Raw genomic sequence first — 20,895 nt, forward strand, 5'->3', positions numbered from 1 at the left:
GGGTCTTGAGGGGGTCTTGGGGGGATATTGGGGGTCTTGGGGGGGGTTGGGGAGCTTTAGGGGGGTCCTAGGGGGGTCTTGGGGGGTTTTAGGGGATTTTGGGGGTCCTGGGGGGGTCTGAGGGGATTTGGGGAATTTTGGGGGGTCTTGAGGGGGTCTTTTGGGGATATTGGGGGACTTGGGGGGGGGAGTTTTAGGGGGGTCTTGGGGGGGTCTTAGGGGATTTTGGGGGGTCTCTGGGGGGGTCTTAGGGGATTTGGGGGATTTTGGGGGGTCTTGGGGGGATATTGGGGGACTTGGGGGGGGGGGTGTTTTAGGGGGGTGTTGGGGGATTTTGGGGGGTCTTGGGGGGGGTCTTGAAGGGATTTGGGGCATCCTTGGGGGGGTCTTGAGGGAATTTTGGGGAGTCCTGGGGGGGTCCTGGGGGATTTTGGGGGGTCTCTGGGGGGGTCTGAGGGGTCTTGAGGGGATTTGGGGGGGGGTCTTGAGGGAGTTCTGGGGGATTTTGGGGGGTCCTGGGGGGTCTTAGGGAATTTTGGGGGGTCTCTGGGGGGGTCTTAGGGGATTTGGGGGATTTTGGGGGGTCTTGGGGGGATATTGGGGGACTTGGGGTGGGGGGGGGTTTAGGGGGGTGTTGGGGGATTTTGGGGGGTCTTGGGGGGATATTGGGGGACTTGGGAGGGGGGAGTTTTAGGGGGGTGTTGGGGGATTTTGGGGGGTTTCGGGGGGGGTCTTGAGGGGATTTGGGGGGGGTCTTGAGGGGGTCTGAGGGGGATATTGGGGGACTTGGGGTGGGGGTGTTTTAGGGGGGTCTTGGGGGGGTGTTGGGGGATTTTGGGGGGTCCTGTGGGGTTTTAGGGGATTTTGGGGGGTCCTGGGGGCGTCTTTGGGGGTCTTGGGGGGATTTTGGGGGGTCCTGGGGGTTTTAGGGGATTTTGGGGGGTCCTGGGGTTTTTTAGGGGATTTTGGGGGGTCCTGGGGGGGTCTTTGTGTTGACCCCCCCCCCAATTTCAGGACATCAACAAGCGGCTGTCGCTGCCGGCCGACATTCGGCTCCCCGAGGGCTGCCTGGAGCGCCTGGTGCTGCCATCGCCGCTCAGCCGCCGCCTGCGCCGCGTCTCGCTGGTGCGTCCCAGTATAAACCAGTATAAACCAGTATAAACCAGTATGGGCCGTTATAAACCGGTATGGGGCTGTATAGATCGCTATGGGGCTGTATGGGCCGGTATGGGTCAGTGTAAGTGAGTATGGGGCAGTATAAACCAGTATGGGCCATTATAAACCAGTATGGACCAGTATAAACCAGTATGGACCAGTATAAACCAGTATGGGCCATTATAAACCAGTATGGACCTGTATGGGGCAGGATGAATCACTATGGGGCTGTATGGGCCGGTATGGGTCAGTGTAAGTGAGTATGGGGCAGTATAAACCAGCCTGGGCCATTATAAACCAGTATGGACCAGTATAAACCGGTATGGGCCATTATAAACCAGTATGGGCCATTATAAACCAGTATGGACCAGTATGGGGCCGTATGGGCCGGTATGAGTCAGTATGAATAAGTATGGGGCTGTGTGGACCACTATAAACCAGTATGGACCAGTATAAACCAGTATGGGCCATTATAAACTAGTATGGACCAGTATAGGGCTGTATAGATCACTATGGGGCTGTATGGGCCGGTATGGGTCAGTATGAATGAGTATGGGCCATTATGAACCAGTATGGGCCAGTATAAACCAGTAGGGACCAATATGGGGCTGTATGGGCCATTATAAACAAGTATGGACCAGTATAAACCGGTATGGGCCATTATAAACCAGTATGGACCAGTATGGGACTGTATGGGTTGGTATGGGTCAGTATAAATGAGTATGGGGCAGTATAAACCAGTATGGACCGGTATAAACCAGTATAGGTGAGTATGGGCTAGTATAAACCAGTATGGTTCTGTATAAACCAGTATGGGCCATTATAAACCAGTATGGACCAGTATGGGGCTGTATGGGCTGGTATGGGTCAGTATGAATGAGCATGGGGCTGTGTGGACCACTATAAACCAGTATGGACCAGTATAAACCAGAATGGACCAGTATAAAGCAGTATGAGCCATTATAAACCAGTATGGACCAGTATGGGGCTGTATGGCCCAGTATGGACCAGTATTAATGAGTATGGGGCAGTATAAACCATTATGGGCCATTATGGACCAGTATGGGCCAGTATAAACCAGTATGGATTGTTATAAACCACTTTAGGGGAGTATGGGCTAGTATAAACCAGTATGGACCAGTATAAGCCAGTATGGAATGATGTAGGGCAGCCTATATCGGTATAGACCAGTATGGACCAGTATAAACCAGTATAGATTGCCGTAGACCAGTATAGACCAGTACAGATTGATGTGGATCAGCATAGACCAGTATGGCCCAGTACAGTCCAGTACAGCCCAGTATGGCCCAGTCCAGCCCAGTATAGTCCAGTCCAGCCCAGTATGGCCCAGCCCAGCCCAGTACAGCCCAGTACGTTCCAGTCCAGCCCAGTATGGCCCAGTCCAGCCCAGTACAGTCCAGTACAGTCCAGTACATTCCAGTCCAGCCCAGTATGTCCCAGTATGGCCCACTATGGCACAGTATGGCCCAGTACTGTCCACTACGTCCCAGTACGGCCCAGTCCAGCCCAGTCCAGCCCAGTATGTTCCAGTATGGCCCAGTCCAGCCCAGTATGGCCCAGTACAGCCCAGTACAGTCCAGCCCAGCACAGTATGGACCAGTCCAGCCCAGTATGTTCCAGTCCAGCCCAGTGCGTTCCAGTACAACCCAGTATGGACCAGTCCAGCCCTGTCCAGCCCCATACAGTCCAGTACAGCCCAGTATGGCCCAGTCCAGCCCAGTACAGTCCAGTCCAGCCCAGTACGGCCCAGCCCAGCCCAGTACAGCCCAGTACGTTCCAGTCCAGCCCAGTCCAGCCCCGTACAGTCCAGTACAGCCCAGTATGGCCCAGTCCAGCCCAGTACAGTCCAGTCCAGCCCAGTACGGCCCAGCCCAGCCCAGTACAGCCCAGTATGGATCAGTACAGCCCAGTACGTTCCAGTCCATCCCAGTACAGCCCAGTCCAGCCCAGTCCAGTCCAGTCCAGCCCAGTATGGCCCACTATGGCCCAGTACTGTCCGCTACGTCCCAGTACGGCCCAGTACAGCCCAGTACAGCCCAGTATGTTCCAGTATGGACCAGTCCAGCCCAGTATGTTCCAGTCCAGCCCAGTATGTTCCAGCCCAGCCCAGCCCAGTACAGTCCAGTACAGCCCAAGATGGACCAGTACAGCCCAGTATGGCCAGTATGGCACAGTATGGCCCAGTACTATCCAGTATGTCCCAGTCCAGCCCAGTCCAGCCCAGTCCAGCCCAGTATGTTCCAGTATGGCCCAGTATGGCCCAGTATGGCCCAGTCCAGCCCAGTATGTCCCAGTATGGCCCACTAAGGCACAGTAAGGCCCAGTCCAGCCCAGTCCAGCCCAGTCCCTCCCAGTCCATCCCAGTCTATCCCAGTCTGTCCCAGTCCATCCCGGTGCCCTCACAGACCCTCCCAGTATCTTCCAGTCTATCCCAGTCCCCTCCCAGTCTGTCCCAGTCCCTCCCAATCTCTCCCAGTCCATCCCAGTGCCCTCCCAGTCCATCCCAGTCCCCTTCCAGTCTCTCCCAGTCCATCCCAGTCTCCTCCCAATCCCTCCCAGTTCATCCCAGTTCTTCCCAATATATCCCAGTTCCTCCCAGTCCATCCCAGTCCATCCCAGTCCCTCCCAATCTCTCCCAGTCCCTCCCAGTCCCTCCCAGTCCCTCCCAGTCTATCCCAGTCCCTCCCAGTTCATCCCGGTCCCCTCCCAGTCCCTCCCAGTATACCCCAGTCCATCCCAGTATATCCCCATCCCCTCCCAGTCCATCCCAGTCCCCTCCCAGTCCATCCCAGTATATCCCCATCCCCTCCCAGTCCATCCCAGTATATCCCAGTCCTCTCCCAGTCCATCCCAGTCCATCCCAGTCCATCCCAGTCCCCTTCCAGTCTCTCCCAGTCCATCCCAGTCTCCTCCCAATCCCTCCCAGTTCATCCCAGTTCTTCCCAATATATCCCAGTTCCTCCCAGTCCATCCCAGTCCCTCCCAGTCCCTCCCAATCTCTCCCAGTCCCTCCCAGTCCCTCCCAGTCCCTCCCAGTCTATCCCAGTCCCTCCCAGTTCATCCCGGTCCCCTCCCAGTCCCTCCCAGTATACCCCAGTCCATCCCAGTATATCCCCATCCCCTCCCAGTCCATCCCAGTCCATCCCAGTCCCCTCCCAGTCCATCCCAGTATATCCCCATCCCCTCCCAGTCCATCCCAGTCCATCCCAGTCCCCTCCCAGTCCATCCCAGTATATCCCCATCCCCTCCCCGTCCATCCCATTATATCCCAGTCCCCTCCCAGTTCATCCCAGTCCATCCCAGTCCATCCCAGTCCATCCCAGTCCCCTCCCAGTCCATCCCAGTATGATCCCACTCTCGCTGTCCCCCCGCAGTCGGAGATCGGCTTCGGCAAACTGGAGACGTACGTCAAACTGGACAAACTGGGAGAGGTGAGCGGAGCCGTGAGCTCACAAGTGGAGTCACCATTGGGTCACCATTGGGTCACTATTGGGTCACCATTGGGTCACCATTGGGTCATTGGGTCACTTTGGTTCACCATTGGGTCACCATTGGGTCATTGGGGCACCATTGGGTCACTATTGGTTCACCATTGGGTCATTGGGGCACCATTGGGTCACCATTGGGTCGTTGGGTCACCATTGGTTCACTACTGGGTCATTGGGTCAGCATTGAGTCACTATTGAGTCACTATTGGGTCATTGGGTCACTTTGAGGCACTGTTGGTTCACCATTGGTTCACTATTGGGTCATTGGGTCACCATTGGGGCACCATGGGGTCGTTGGGTCACCATTGGTTCACTACTGGGTCATTGGGTCAGCATTGAGTCACTATTGAGTCACTATTGGGTCATTGGGTCACTTTGAGGCACTATTGGTTCACCATTGGTTCACTATTAAGTCATTGGGGCACCATTGGGTCACCATTGGGTCACCATTGGGTCGTTGGGTCACCATTGGTTCACTATTGGGTCATTGGGTCACTTTGAGGCACTATTGGTTCACCATCGGTTCACTATTGAGTCACTGGGGCACCATTGGGGCACCATTGGGTTATTGGGTCACTTTGGGGCACTATTGGGTCACTATTGGGTCATTGGAGCACTTTGGGGCACTATTGGGTTATTGGGTCACTTTGGGGCACCATTGGTTCACCATTGGGTCATTGGGTCACTATTGGGTCGTTGGGTCACCATTGGATCACCATTGGGTCACTATTGGGTCATTGGGGTACCATTCGGTCACTATTGGGTCACCATTGTGTCTCTTTGGGTCACTATTGGGTCATTGGGGCACCATTGTATCACTTTGGGTCACTATCGGGTCACTATTGGATCTTTGAGTCACTATTGGGTCACTATTGTGTCTCTTTGGGTCACTATCGGGTCACTACTGGGTCAGTGGGTCACCATTGGGTCACCATTGTGTCTCTTTGGTCACTATCAGGTCACTATTGGGTCACTGGGTCACCATTGGGTCACCATTGGGTCACCATTGGGTCACCACTGTGTCACTTTGGGTCACCATTGGCTCACTGTCGGGTGACTGTGTCACCATTGGGTCACTACTGGGTCACCATTGTGTCTCTTCGGGTCACTATTGGGTCACTTTGTGTCACCATTGTGTTACTACTGGGTCATTGGGTCACTATTGGGTCAGCATTGTGTCACTTTGGGTCACTACTGGGTCACTACTGGGTCATTGGGTCACTATTGGGTCACCATTGGGTCACTATTGGATCTTTGGGTCACTACTGGGTCACCATTGTGCCTCTTTGGGTCACTATTGCGTCACCATTGTGTCACCATGTGGTCATTGGGTCACTATTGTGTCTCTTAGGCTCACTACTGGGTCACTATTGGGTCAGCATTGGGTCCCTTTGGGTCACTATTGGGTCACTATTGGGTCACTGGGTCACCATTGGGTCACCATTGTGTCTCTTTGGGTCACTATTGGGTCACTTTGGGTCACTATTAGGTCACTACTGGGTCTCCATTGTGTCACTTTGGGTCACTATTGGGTCACTGGGTCACCATTGTGTCACCATTGTGTCTCATTGGGTCACTATTATGTCACTATTGGGTCTCTTTGGGTCACTATTGGGTCAATATTAGGTCACTATTGGGTCTCCATTGTGTCATTTTGGGTCACTATTAGGTCACTATTGTGTCACTGGGTCACCATTGTGTCTCTTTGGGTCACCATTGGGTCACCATTGTGTCACCATTTGGTCATTGGGTCACTATTGGGTCACCATTGTGTCCCTTTGGATCACTGTTGGGTCACTCTTGGGTCACTGGGTCACCATTGGGTCACCATTGTGTCTCTTTGGGTCCCTTTGGGTCACTATTGGGTCACTATTGGGTCACTGTGTCACCATTGGGTCACCATTGTGTGTCTCTTTGGGTCACTATTGGGTCACTTTGGGTCACTATTAGGTCACTTTTGGGTCTCCATTGTGTCACTTTGGGTCACTATTGGTTCACTATTAGGTCACCATTGTGTCACTGGGTCACCATTGGGTCACCATTGGGACACCATTGTGTCACCATTTGGTCATTGGGACACTATTGGGTCACCATTGTGTCCCTTAGGATCACTATTGGGTCACTATTGGGTCTTCATTGTGTCACTTTGGGTCTCTTTGGGTCACTATTAGGTCTCAATTGGGTCACTGGGTCACCATTGTGTCACTTTGGGTCACCATTGTGTCTCTTTGGGTCACCATTGGGTCACCATTGTGTCCCTTAGGATCGCTATTGGGTCACTATTGGGTCACTGGGTCACCATTGGGTCACCACTGGGTCACTATTGTGTCTCTTTGGGTCACTATTGGGTCACTATTAGGTCACTACTGGGTCTCCATTTTGTCACTTTGGGTCACTATTGGGTCACTATTGGGTCACTGGGTCACCATTGTGTCTCTTTGTGTCACCATTGGGTCACCATTTGGTCATTGGGTCACTATTGGGTCACCATTGTGTCCCTTTGGATCACTGTTGGGTCACTATTGGGTCACTGGGTCACCATTGGGTCACCATTGTGTCTCAGGGTCACTATCGGGTCACTATTGGGTCTCTTTGGGTCACTATTGGGTCAGTATTGGGTCACTATTAGGTCACTATTTGGTCTCTTTTGTATCACTTTGGGTCACCATTGGGTCACCATTGTGTCTCTTTGGGTCACCATTGGGTCACCATTGTGTCCCTTAGGATCACTATTGGGTCACTATTGGGTCACTGGGTCTCCATTTTGTCTCTTTGGGTCACCATTGGGTCACCATTTGGTCATTGGGTCACTATTGGGTCACCATTGTGTCCCTTAGGATCACTATTGTGTCACTCTTGGGTCACTGGGTCACTATTAGGTCACTATTGGGTCTCCATTGGGTCACTATTGGGTCACTATTGGGTCACCATTGTGTCTCTTTGGGTCACCATTGGGTCACCATTGTGTCACCATTTGGTCATTGGGTCACTATTGGGTCACCATTGTGTCCCTTAGGATCACTATTGGGTCACTATTGGGTCTTCATTGTGTCACTTTGGGTCTCTTTGGGTCACTATTAGGTCACTATTGGGTCACTGGGTCACCATTGTGTCACTTTGGGTCACCATTGTGTCACCATTGTGTCACCATTTGGTCATTGTATCACTTTGGGTCACCATTGTGTCCCTTTGGATCACCATTGGGTCACCATTGGGTCTCTTTGGGTCACTATCGGGTCACTATTGGATCACTTTGGGTCACTATTGGGTCACTATTGGGTCACTGGGTCACCACTGTGTTTCTTTGGGTCACCATTGGGTCACCATTGTGTCACCATTTGGTCATTGTGTCACTATTGGGTCACCATTGTGTCCCTGTGGATCACTATTGGGTCACTCTTGGGTCACTGGGTCACCATTGGGTCACCATTGTGTCTCTTTGGGTCACTATCGGGTCACTCTTGGGTCACTGGGTCACCATTGGGTCACCATTGTGTCTCTTTGGGTCACTATCGGGTCACTATTGGGTCACTGGGTCACCATTGGGTCACCATTGTGTCTCTTTGGGTCACTATTAGGTCACTATTGGGTCTCCTTGGGTCACTATTAGGTCACTTTTGGGTCTCCATTGGGTCACCATTGGGTCACCATTGTGTCACTTTGGGTCACTATCGGGTCACTATCAGGTCACTATTAGGTCACTACTGGGTCTCCATTGTATCACTTTGGGTCACTATTGGGTCACTGGGTCACCATTGGGTCACCATTGTGTCTCTTTGAGTCACTATCGGGTCACTATTGGGTCACCATTGTGTCTCTTTGGGTCACTGTCGGGTCACTATTGGGTCACTATTAGGTCACTACTGGGTCTCCATTGTGTTACTTTGGGTCACTATTGGGTCACTATTGGGTCACTGGGTCACCATTGTGTCACTTTGGGTCACTATTGGGTCACCATTGTGTCACCATTTGGTCATTGGGTCACTATTGGGTCACCATTGTGTCCTTTAGGATCACTATTGTGTCACTCTTGGGTCACTGGGTCACTATTAGGTCACTATTGGGTCTCCATTGTGTCACTTTGGGTCACTATTAGGTCACTATTGTGTCACTGGGTCACCATTGTGTTTCTTTGGGTCACCATTGGGTCACCATTGTGTCACCATTTGGTCATTGGGTCACTATTGGGTCACCATTGTGTCCCTGTGGATCACTATTGGGTCACTATTGGGTCACTGGGTCACCATTGGGTCACCATTGTGTCTCTTTGGGTCACTATCGGGTCACTATTGGGTCACTGGGTCACCATTGGGTCACCATTGGGTCTCTTTGGGTCACTATTAGGTCACTATTGTGTCTCCTTGGGTCACTATTAGGTCACTTTTGGGTCTCCATTGTGTCACTATTGTGTCACTATTGGGTCACTATTGGGTCACTGGGTCTCCATTGGGTCACCATTGGGTCACCATTGTGTCATTTTGGGTCACTATCGGGTCACTATTGGGTCACTATTAGGTCACTACTGGGTCTCCATTGTATCACTTTGGGTCACTATTGGGTCACTGGGTCACCATTGGGTCACCATTGTGTCTCTTTGGGTCACTATCGGGTCACTACTGGGTCACCTTGGGTCACTATTAGGTCACTTTTCGGTCTCCATTGTGTCACTTTGGGTCACTATTGGGTCACCATTGTGTCTCTTTGGGTCACTATCGGGTCACTATTGGGTCACTTTGGGTCACTATTAGGTCACTATTGTGTCACTGGGTCACCATTGTGTTTCTTTGGGTCACCATTGTGTCACCATTGTGTCACCATTTGGTCATTGGGTCACTATTGGGTCACCATTGTGTCCCTTTGGATCACTATTGGGTCACTATCGGGCCACTCTTGGGTCACTGGGTCACCATTGGGTCACTTTGGGTCACCATTGGGTCACCATTGTGTCCCTTAGGATCACTATTGGGTCACTATCGGGCCACTCTTGGGTCACTGGGTCACCATTGGGTCACTGGGTCACCATTGAGTCCCTCTTGTGTCACGTTGTGTCACTATCACGCCCTTCTCTCCCCATCGCATAACCGTGGTGTCACCACAGCATCCTGGTGAACTCACCATTGTGTCCTCGTGTCGTCACACCCCCAGGGCACGTACGCCACGGTGTACAAGGGCCGCTCCAAGCTGACAGAGAACCTGGTGGCCCTCAAGGAGATTCGCCTGGAGCACGAGGAGGGAGCGCCTTGCACGGCCATCCGGGAGGGTAGGAGCCTCGCACGGGGCCTTGCACGAGGATTTGGGGGCTCTCGCACTGTTTTAAGGGGCTCTTCTGGTGCTTTTTTCAAGGGCGGTTTTCACAAGGGGGGGTTTAAGGTGGGGGTTTTCACGAGGGGAGATTTTCACGAGGGGGAGGTTTCACAAGAGGGATTTTTCACAAGGGGGAGTTTCAAGATGGGGGTTTTCATGAGGGGAGATTTTCACAAAGGGGGGGTTTAAGATGGGGGTTTTCACGAGGGGAGATTTTCACAAGGGGGCTTTCACAAGGGAGGTTTTGATAAAAATTTTCACAAGGGGGCTTCACAAGTGATTTTCACAATGGGGTTTTCACTAGTGGGGTTTCAGAAGGGAGTCACAAGTGGATAGATCACAAGTTGGGGGTTTTCACAAGAGTTTTCACAAGGGGGTTCACAAGGAGGGCTTTCACGAGGATTTTCACAAGGGGGGTTTCACAAGGGGGGTTTGCAGGCAATTTTCACAAGGGAGGTTTTCACGAGGGGGGGTTTCAGAGGGGTTTTCACAGAGAGGATTTTCACGAGGGATGTTTTCACAAGGAGGGGGTTCACAAGTGGGGGGTTTTCACAAGGGGGGTTTTAGAAGGGGGGTCACAAGTGGAGAGTTCACAAGTTGGGGGTTTTCACAAGGGGGTTCACAGGGAGGACTTTCACAAGGATTTTCACAAGAGGGGGTTTCACAGGCAATTTTCACAGCGGGGTTTTCACGAGGGGGGTTTCACAAGGTTTTTCACAGTGGGGATGTTTTCACAAGTGGAGGATTCACAAGTGGGGGTTTCACAAGAGTTTTCACAAGGGGGTTCACAAGGAGGGCTTTCACGAGGATTTTCACAAGGGGGCTTCACAAGTGGGGTTTTCAGAGGGGGTTTCACAGAGGGGATTTTCACGAGGGAGGTTTTCACAAGGAGGGAGTTCGCAAGTGGGGGCTTTCACGAGGGTTTTCACAAGGGGAGTTTTAGAAGGGGGGTCACAAGTGGAGAGTTCACAAGTGGGGGGGATTCACAAGGGGGTTCACAAGGAGGGCTTTCACGAGGATTTTCACAAGGGGGTTTTCACAAGGGGGCGATTTTCACGAGGGGGTTTCACAAGAGGGGTTTTCACAGAGGGGATCTTCACGAGGGAGCTTTTCACAAGGAGGGGGTTCACAAGTGGGGGGCTCACAAGTGGGGGGGTTCACAAGTGGGGGGTTTTCACGAGGGTTTTCACGAGGGTTTCCCCGCAGTGTCGCTGCTGAAGGACCTGAAGCACGCCAATGTCGTGACATTGCACGACATCATTCACACCCAGAGCTGCCTCACACTCGTCTTCGAGTACCTGGTGAGCCCCAAAAACCCCAAAACGTCCCCAAATATCCCCAAATTCCCTTCCAGAATCCCAAAAGTCCACATCTGGGACCCCAAAATCATGAAAAATGAGCCCAAAATTCGCCGCGGAAGCACAAAATTCACATCTGGAACCCCAAAATTGTCAGATGTGACCCCAAAAATCCCCCATGGAATGTGAGATTTCCCTCAAATGAGCCCAAATTCCCCAATGGAAACCCCAAAATCCCCACATCTGACCCCAAAATCCCCTTGGAATCCCCAAATCCCCAAATTTCAACCCCTAAATCCCCAGATTTCACCCCAAAAATCCCCTCAGGGACCCCAGAATCCCGAAATTTTACCCCCAAAAATCCCCCATGGAATCCCCAAATCTCCACATCTGACCACAAAATTCCCCCAAAACCCCAAAATTCACCATCTAAAACCCCCAAATCCCCAAATTTCACCCCCAGAATCCCCCATGGAACCCCAGAATCCCTACATTTCAACCCAAAAATCCCCCATGGAACCCCAAAATCCCCACCTTTGACCCCAAAATCCCCCCAAAACCCCAAAATTCCCCATTTAAAACCCCCAAATCCCTCAATTTCACACCCCAAACCACGCAAAATCTCCCCAAAATGACCCCAAAATCCACAGATTTGACCCCAAAATCCCCCAGAGAACGCCAGAATTCCCATTATGGAACCCCAAATCCCCAAATTTCACCCCAAAAATCCCCCTTAGAAACACAAAATCCCCCCAAAACCCCAAAATCCCCATATCTGACCCCAAATTCCCCATTTAAAACCCCCAAATCCGGAAATTTCACTCCCAAAATCTCCCTAAAATGACCCCCAAAACCCCCAGGAAACCCCAAAATCTCCACATTTGACGCCAAAATCCCCCAAAATCCCAAAATTCCCAATTTGGAACCCCAAAATCCCCAGATTTCACCCCAAAATCCCCTCAGGGACCTCAGAATCCAAAACTTTCACCCCAAAAATCTCCCCACAGAACCCCCAGATCCCCACGTTTGATCCCAAATTCCCCCATAAAACCCCTAAATTCCCAATTTGGAACCCCAAAATCCCCAGATTTCCCCCCAAAAATCCCCTCAGGGGCCCCAGAATCCCCAAATTTTACCCCCAAATCCCCCCATAGAACCCCCAAATCCCCACATCTGACCCCAAAATCCCCCCAAAACCCTAAAATTCCCCATTTATAACCCCCAAATCCCCAGATTTCACCCCAAAATCCCTCAAAATCTCCCCAAAATGACCCCAAAATCCCCACATTTGACCCCAAATTCCCCCATAAAACCCCTAAATTCCCCATTTAAAACCTCCAAATCCCCAAATTTCACCCCAAAAATCCCCTATAGAACCCTGAAATCCCCACATTTGACCCCAAAATCCCCATAGAACCCCCAAAATTCTCCAATTTCACCCCCAAAATCCCCCATAGAAACCCAAAATCCCTACATTTGACCCCAAAATCCCCCCAGGACCCCAAAATTCCCCATTTAAGACCTCCCAAATCCCCAGATTTCATCCCCCAAAGCCCCCATAGAAACCCCAAAATCCCCAGATTTCACCCCAAAAATCCCCTCAGGGACCTCAGAATCCAAAACTATCACCCCAAAATCCCCCCATTTGACCCCAAAATCCCCACATCTGACCCCAAAATCCCCCCAAAACCCCAAAATTTCCCATTCAAAAGCCCCAAATCCTGAAATTTCATCCCCAAATCCTCCAAAATCTCCCCCAAATGACCCCAAAATCCCCACATTTGACCCCAAAATCCACTTAGAACCCCCCAAATTCTCCAATTTCACCCTAAAATCCCCAGATTTGACCCCAAAATCACCCCAAAACCCCCAAAATTCTCCAAATTCACCCCCAAAATCCCCACATTTGCCCCCCAAATCCCCCCAAAACCCCAAAATTTCCCATTCAAAAGCCCCAAATCCTGAAATTTCATCCCCATATCCTCCAAAATCTCCCCAAAATGACCCCAAATTCCCACATCTGACCCCAAATTCCCCATTTAAAACCCCCAAATCTCCAGATTTCACCCCAAAAATCCCCCATGGAACCCCAAAATCCCCACATCTGACCCCAGAATCCCCTCAGAACCCCCAAAATTCTCCAATTTCACCCCCTAAATCCCCCATAGAAACCCAAAATCCCTACATTTGACCCCAAAATCCCCCCAAGACCCCAAAATTCCTCATTTAGGGTCTCCCAAATCCCCAGATTTCATCCCCCAAATCCCCCATTTGACCCCAAAATCCCCACATTTGACCCCAAAATCCCCCCAAAACCCCAAAATTCCCCATTGAAAACCCCCAAATCCCCAAATTTCACTCCCCAAATCCCCCCAAATCTCCCCAAAATGACCCCAAAATACCCACATTTGACCCCAAAATCCCCTTTGAACCCCCAAAATTCTCCAATTTCACCCCCAAATCCCCACATCTGACCCCAAATTCCCCATTTAAAACCCCCAAATCTCCAGATTTCACCCCCAAAATCCCTGATGGAACCCCAAAATCCCCCCCAAAGCCCCAAATTCCCCATTTTGGAACCCTCAAATACCCAAACTTCACCCCAAAAATCCCCACATCTGACCCCAAAATGCCCCCAAAACCCCAAAATTTCCCATTCAAAAGCCCCAAATCCTGAAATTTCCCCCCCAAATCCCCAAAAATCTCCCCAAAATGACCCCAAAAATCCCCCATGGAACCCCAAAATCCCCACATTTGACCCCAAAATCCCCCCAAAACCCCCAAATTCCCCATTTAAAACCCCCAAATCCCCCAATTTCACCCCCAAAACCAGGCAAAATCTCTCCACAATGACCCCAAAATCCACAGATTTGACCCCAAAATCCCCCATAGAACGCCAGAATTCCCAATATGGAACCCCAAATCCCCAAATTTCCCCCCAAAAATCCACCTTAGAACCTCAAAATCCCCCCAAAACCCCAAAATCCCCATATCTGACCCCAAATTCCCCATTTAAAACCCCCAAATCCGGAAATTTCACTCCCAAAATCTCCCTAAAATGACCCCCAAAACCCCCAGGAAACCCCAAAATCTCCACATTTGACGCCAAAATCCCCCAAAATCCCAAAATTCCTAATTTGGAACCCCCAAATCCCCAGATTTCACCCCGAAATCCCCTCAGGGACCTCAGAATCCAAAACTTTCACCCCAAAAATCTCCCCACAGAACCCCCAGATCCCCACGTTTGATCCCAAATTCCCCCATAAAACCCCTAAATTCCCAATTTGGAACCCCAAAATCCCCAGATTTCCCCCCAAAAATCCCCTCAGGGGCCCCAGAATCCCCAAATTTTACCCCCAAATCCCCCCATAGAACCCCCAAATCCCCACATCTGACCCCAAAATCCCCCCAAAACCCTAAAATTCCCCATTTATAACCCCCAAATCCCCAGATTTCACCCCAAAATCCCTCAAAATCTCCCCAAAATGACCCCAAAATCCCCACATTTGACCCCAAATTCCCCCATAAAACCCCTAAATTCCCCATTTAAAACCTCCAAATCCCCAAATTTCACCCCAAAAATCCCCTATAGAACCCTGAAATCCCCACATTTGACCCCAAAATCCCCATAGAACCCCCAAAATTCTCCAATTTCACCCCCAAAATCCCCCATAGAAACCCAAAATCCCTACATTTGACCCCAAAATCCCCCCAGGACCCCAAAATTCCCCATTTAAGACCTCCCAAATCCCCAGATTTCATCCCCCAAAGCCCCCATAGAAACCCCAAAATCCCCAGATTTCACCCCAAAAATCCCCTCAGGGACCTCAGAATCCAAAACTATCACCCCAAAATCCCCCCATTTGACCCCAAAATCCCCACATCTGACCCCAAAATCCCCCCAAAACCCCAAAATTTCCCATTCAAAAGCCCCAAATCCTGAAATTTCATCCCCAAATCCTCCAAAATCTCCCCCAAATGACCCCAAAATCCCCACATTTGACCCCAAAATCCACTTAGAACCCCCCAAATTCTCCAATTTCACCCTAAAATCCCCAGATTTGACCCCAAAATCACCCCAAAACCCCCAAAATTCTCCAAATTCACCCCCAAAATCCCCACATTTGCCCCCCAAATCCCCCAAAACCCCAAAATTTCCCATTCAAAAGCCCCAAATCCTGAAATTTCATCCCCATATCCTCCAAAATCTCCCCAAAATGACCCCAAATTCCCACATCTGACCCCAAATTCCCCATTTAAAACCCCCAAATCTCCAGATTTCACCCCAAAAATCCCTGATGGAACCCCAAAATCCCCACATCTGACCCCAAAATCCCCTTAGAACCCCCAAAATTCTCCAATTTCACCCCCAAATCCCCACATCTGACCCCAAAATCCCCCCAAAACCCCCAAATTCCCCATTTAAAACCCCCAAATCCCCCAATTTCACCCCAAAACCACGCAAAATCTCCCCAAAATGACCCCAAAATCCCCAGATTTGACCCCAAAATCCCCCATAGAACGCCAGAATTCCCAATATGGAACCCCCAAATCCCCAAATTGCACCCCCAAAATCCCCCATAGAACCCCAAAATCCCCACATCTGACCCCAAAATCCCCTTAGAACCCCCAAAATTCTCCAATTTCACCCCCAAATCCCCACATCTGACCCCAAATTCCCCATTTAAAACCCCCAAATCTCCAGATTTCACCCCAAAAATCCCTGATGGAACCCCAAAATCCCCACATCTGACCCCAAAATCCCCTTAGAACCCCCAAAATTCTCCAATTTCACCCCCAAATCCCCACATCTGACCCAAAATTCCCCATTTAAAACCCCCAAATCTCCAGATTTCACCCCCAAAATCCCTGATGGAACCCCAAAATCCCCCCCAAAGCCCCAAATTCCCCATTTTGGAACCCTCAAATACCCAAACTTCACCCCAAAAATCCCCACATCTGACCCCAAAATGCCCCCAAAACCCCAAAATTTCCCATTCAAAAGCCCCAAATCCTGAAATTTCCCCCCCAAATCCCCAAAAATCTCCCCAAAATGACCCCAAAAATCCCCCATGGAACCCCAAAATCCCCACATTTGACCCCAAAATCCCCCCAAAACCCCAAAATTCCCCATTTATAACCCCCAAATCCCCAAATTTCACCCCAATATCCCTCAAAATCTCCCCAAAATGACCCCAAAATCCCCAGATTTGACCCCAAAATCCCCCATAGAACGCCAGAATTCCCAATATGGAACCCCAAATCCCCAGATTTCACCCCAAAAATCCCCTCAGGGACCTCAGAATCCAAAACTTTCACCCCAAAAATCTCCCCACAGAACCCCCAGATCCCCACGTTTGATCCCAAATTCCCCCATAAAACCCCTAAATTCCCAATTTGGAACCCCAAAATCCCCAGATTTCACCCCAAAAATCCCCTCAGGGGACCCAGAATCCCCAAATTTTACCCCCAAATCCCCCCATAGAACCCCCAAATCCCCACATCTGACCCCAAAATCCCCCCAAAACCCTAAAATTCCCCATTTATAACCCCCAAATCCCCAGATTTCACCCCAAAATCCCTCAAAATCTCCCCAAAATGACCCCAAAATCCCCACATTTGACCCCAAATTCCCCCATAAAACCCCTAAATTCCCCATTTAAAACCTCCAAATCCCCAAATTTCACCCCAAAAATCCCCTATAGAACCCTGAAATCCCCACATTTGACCCCAAAATCCCCATAGAACCCCCAAAATTCTCCAATTTCACCCCCAAAATCCCCCATAGAAACCCAAAATCCCTACATTTGACCCCAAAATCCCCCCAGGACCCCAAAATTCCCCGTTTAAGACCTCCCAAATCCCCAGATTTCATCCCCCAAAGCCCCCATAGAAACCCCAAAATCCCCAGATTTCACCCCAAAAATCCCCTCAGGGACCTCAGAATCCAAAACTATCACCCCAAAATCCCCCCATTTGACCCCAAAATCCCCACATCTGACCCCAAAATCCCCCCAAAACCCCAAAATTTCCCATTCAAAAGCCCCAAATCCTGAAATTTCATCCCCAAATCCTCCAAAATCTCCCCCAAATGACCCCAAAATCCCCACATTTGACCCCAAAATCCACTTAGAACCCCCCAAATTCTCCAATTTCACCCTAAAATCCCCAGATTTGACCCCAAAATCACCCCAAAACCCCCAAAATTCTCCAAATTCACCCCCAAAATCCCCACATTTGCCCCCCAAATCCCCCCAAAACCCCAAAATTTCCCATTCAAAAGCCCCAAATCCTGAAATTTCATCCCCATATCCTCCAAAATCTCCCCAAAATGACCCCAAATTCCCACATCTGACCCCAAATTCCCCATTTAAAACCCCCAAATCTCCAGATTTCACCCCAAAAATCCCTGATGGAACCCCAAAATCCCCACATCTGACCCCAAAATCCCCTTAGAACCCCCAAAATTCTCCAATTTCACCCCCAAATCCCCACATCTGACCCCAAAATCCCCCCAAAACCCCCAAATTCCCCATTTAAAACCCCCAAATCCCCCAATTTCACCCCAAAACCACGCAAAATCTCCCCAAAATGACCCCAAAATCCCCAGATTTGACCCCAAAATCCCCCGTAGAACGCCAGAATTCCCAATATGGAACCCCAAATCCCCAAATTTCACCCCCAAAATCCCCCATAGAACCCTGAAATCCCCACATTTGACCCCAAAATCCGCTTAGAACCCCCAAAATTCTCCAATTTCACCCCCAAATCCCCACATCTGACCCCAAATTCCCCATTTAAAACCCCCAAATCTCCAGATTTCACCCCAAAAATCCCTGATGGAACCCCAAAATCCCCACATCTGACCCCAAAATCCCCTTAGAACCCCCAAAATTCTCCAATTTCACCCCCAAATCCCCACATCTGACCCCAAATTCCCCATTTAAAACCCCCAAATCTCCAGATTTCACCCCCAAAATCCCTGATGGAACCCCAAAATCCCCACATCTGACCCCAAAATCCCCTTAGAACCCCCAAAATTCTCCAATTTCACCCCCAAATCCCCACATCTGACCCAAAATTCCCCATTTAAAACCCCCAAATCTCCAGATTTCACCCCAAAAATCCCTGATGGAACCCCAAAATCCCCACATCTGACCCCAAAATCCCCTTAGAACCCCCAAAATTCTCCAATTTCACCCCCAAATCCCCACATCTGACCCCAAATTCCCCATTTAAAACCCCCAAATCTCCAGATTTCACCCCCAAAATCCCTGATGGAACCCCAAAATCCCCCCCAAAGCCCCAAATTCCCCATTTTGGAACCCTCAAATACCCAAACTTCACCCCAAAAATCCCCACATCTGACCCCAAAATGCCCCCAAAACCCCAAAATTTCCCATTCAAAAGCCCCAAATCCTGAAATTTCCCCCCCAAATCCCCAAAAATCTCCCCAAAATGACCCCAAAAATCCCCCATGGAACCCCAAAATCCCCACATCTGACTCGAAAATCCCCCCAAAACCCCAAAATTTCCCATTTACCCCCCCCCAAATCCCCCCAAACTGACCCCAAAATCCCCCTTTCGAAAACGTGAGCCCCAAAATCCCCTTTTTTTCCCTTTTTTTGGGGTCCCAGGACCGGGATTTGAAGCAGTACCTGGACGACTGCGGCAGCCTCATCAACATGCACAACGTCAAGGTGTGTGCACGAGTGTGCAAGGGGCGTGCAAGGGTTCGGGGGGGGGCATGTGGGTGGGTTTGCATGTGAGGAGCGTGCAAGGGACGTGCAAGGGGTCTGAGGAAGGGGCCGAAGGGGTGTGTGGGGTTTGCTAGGGGTGTGCAATGGGTGTGCAAAGGGGGTGGGTGTGCGAGGGGCGTGCAAGGGGTTTCTGGGGAGGGGGTGAAGAGGGTGGGTGGGTGTGCAAATGGTCTGGGAGGGTAGAAAGGGGGTGTGTGACTGGGATGGTTGTGCAAGGGGTGTGGAACGGATGTGCAAGGGGTGTGCAATGGATCTGGGGAGGGATGAAGAGGGTGCGTGGATGTGCCGAGGGTGTGCAAGGGGTCTGGGGGGGCGAGGGAGTGGATGTGCAAGGGGCGTGCAAAGGCTGTGCAAGGGGTTTGAGGAGGGGACCAAGGGGGTGTGTAGGGTGTGTTAGGGGCATGCGAGGGGTGTGCAAAGGGGTTGGGTGTGCAACGGGTCTGAGGAGGGGACCAAGGGTGTGGGTGGGTGTGCTAGGGGTGTGCAAAAGGGTTGGGTGTGCAAGGGGGGGTGCAATGTGTGTGTGGGAGGGGTTGGGCATGGAAGGGGCCGTGCAAGGGGTTGGCTGCTGTGTGCAAAGTTGGTGGGGTGTGCAAAGGGTGTGGAAAGGGGTTGGGTGTGCAAGGGGCGTGCAAGGGGCGTGCAAGGATGGGAGCTATAGGATTCAAAGTGGGTTCTCTCTATATTGGGAAGGGATTCTGGGGTCTGTATGGGGTCTGCATGGGGTTATGGGGTCTCTATAGGGTCCGTATGGGGGGATGCTTGTGCAAGGGGGTGTGCAAGGGGCGTACAAGGATGGCACCTATAGGATTCAGAGTGGGTTTTCTCTATATAGGGAAGGGATTATGGGATATGTGTGGGGTCTGCATGGGGTTATGGGGTCTGAATGGGGTTTCGGGGTCTCTATGGGGTTATGGGGTCGGTATGGGGGGGATGCTTGTGCAAGAGGCGTGCAAGGGGTGTGCAAGAATGAGAGCTATAGGGATTCCAATGGGTTTTCTCTATACTGGGGTTGATTCTGGGGTCGGTATGGGGTCTGCATGGGGTTATGGGGTCTCTATGGGGTTATGGGGTCCGTAAGGGGGGGATGCTTGTGCAAGGGGCGTGCAAGGGGTGTGCAAGAATGGGAGCTGTAGAGATTTGAGGTGGGTTTTCTATAGGGTTCAGATGGGATTCTGAGGTCTGTATGGGGTCTGCATGGGGTTATGGGGTCTCTGGGGTTTTGGGGTCTGCAAAGGGGGGATGCTTGTGCAAGGGGGCGTACAAGGGGCGTGCAAGGATGGGAGATATAGGATTCAGAGTGGATTTTCTCTATATTGGGAAGGGATTATGGGGTCTGTGTGAGGTCTGCATGGGGTTTTGGGGTCTCTGTGGGGTTATGGGGTCGGTATGGGGGGGATGCTTGTGCAAGGGGGCGTGCAAGGGGCGTGCAAGAATGGGAGCTGTAGGGATTCCAACGGGTTTCCTCTATATTGGGAAGGGATTATGGGGTCTGCATGGGGTTATGGGGTCTGCATGGGGTTTTGGGGTGTGTAAGGGGGGATGCTTGTGCAAGGTGTGCAAGGGGTGTGCAAGAATGGGAGCTATAGGGATTCCAATGGGTTTTCTCTATACTGGGATTGATTCTGGGGTCGGTATGGGGTCTGCATGGGGTTATGGGGTCTCTATGGGGTTATGGGGTGTGTAAGGGGGGGATGCTTGTGCAAGGGGCGTGCAAGGGGCGTGCAAGAATGGGAGCTATAGAGATTTGCGGTGGATTTTCTATAGGGTTCAGATGGGATTCTGGGGTCTGTATGGGGTCTGCATGGGGTTATGGGGTCTCTATGGCGGGGTGCTTGTGCAAGGAGGCGTGCAAGGCGTGCAAGGGGT

At 51.1% G+C, this 20,895-nt stretch overlaps 1 protein-coding gene across 4 annotated transcripts in view; it reads left to right on the top strand.

The window, feature by feature from the left end:
• CDK16 (cyclin dependent kinase 16) overlaps positions 1-20,895 on the top strand; it is a 101,847-nt gene that overhangs the window by 19,123 nt on the left and 61,829 nt on the right. For all 4 annotated transcript variants that reach the window (XM_090126776.1, XM_090126779.1, XM_090126778.1 and 1 more), the window contains exons 4-8: positions 1,015-1,125; positions 4,551-4,607; positions 9,810-9,924; positions 11,175-11,269; positions 18,904-18,966. In XM_090126776.1, the coding sequence (XP_089982902.1) occupies positions 1,015-1,125; positions 4,551-4,607; positions 9,810-9,924; positions 11,175-11,269; positions 18,904-18,966 (441 nt within the window). The remainder of the gene's footprint in view (positions 1-1,014; positions 1,126-4,550; positions 4,608-9,809; positions 9,925-11,174; positions 11,270-18,903; positions 18,967-20,895) is intronic.

Source organism: Phasianus colchicus, chromosome 29 (genome assembly GCF_987193195.1).
Source record: "Phasianus colchicus chromosome 29, bPhaCol1.hap1.1, whole genome shotgun sequence".
Classification (NCBI taxonomy): Eukaryota; Metazoa; Chordata; class Aves; order Galliformes; family Phasianidae; genus Phasianus; species Phasianus colchicus.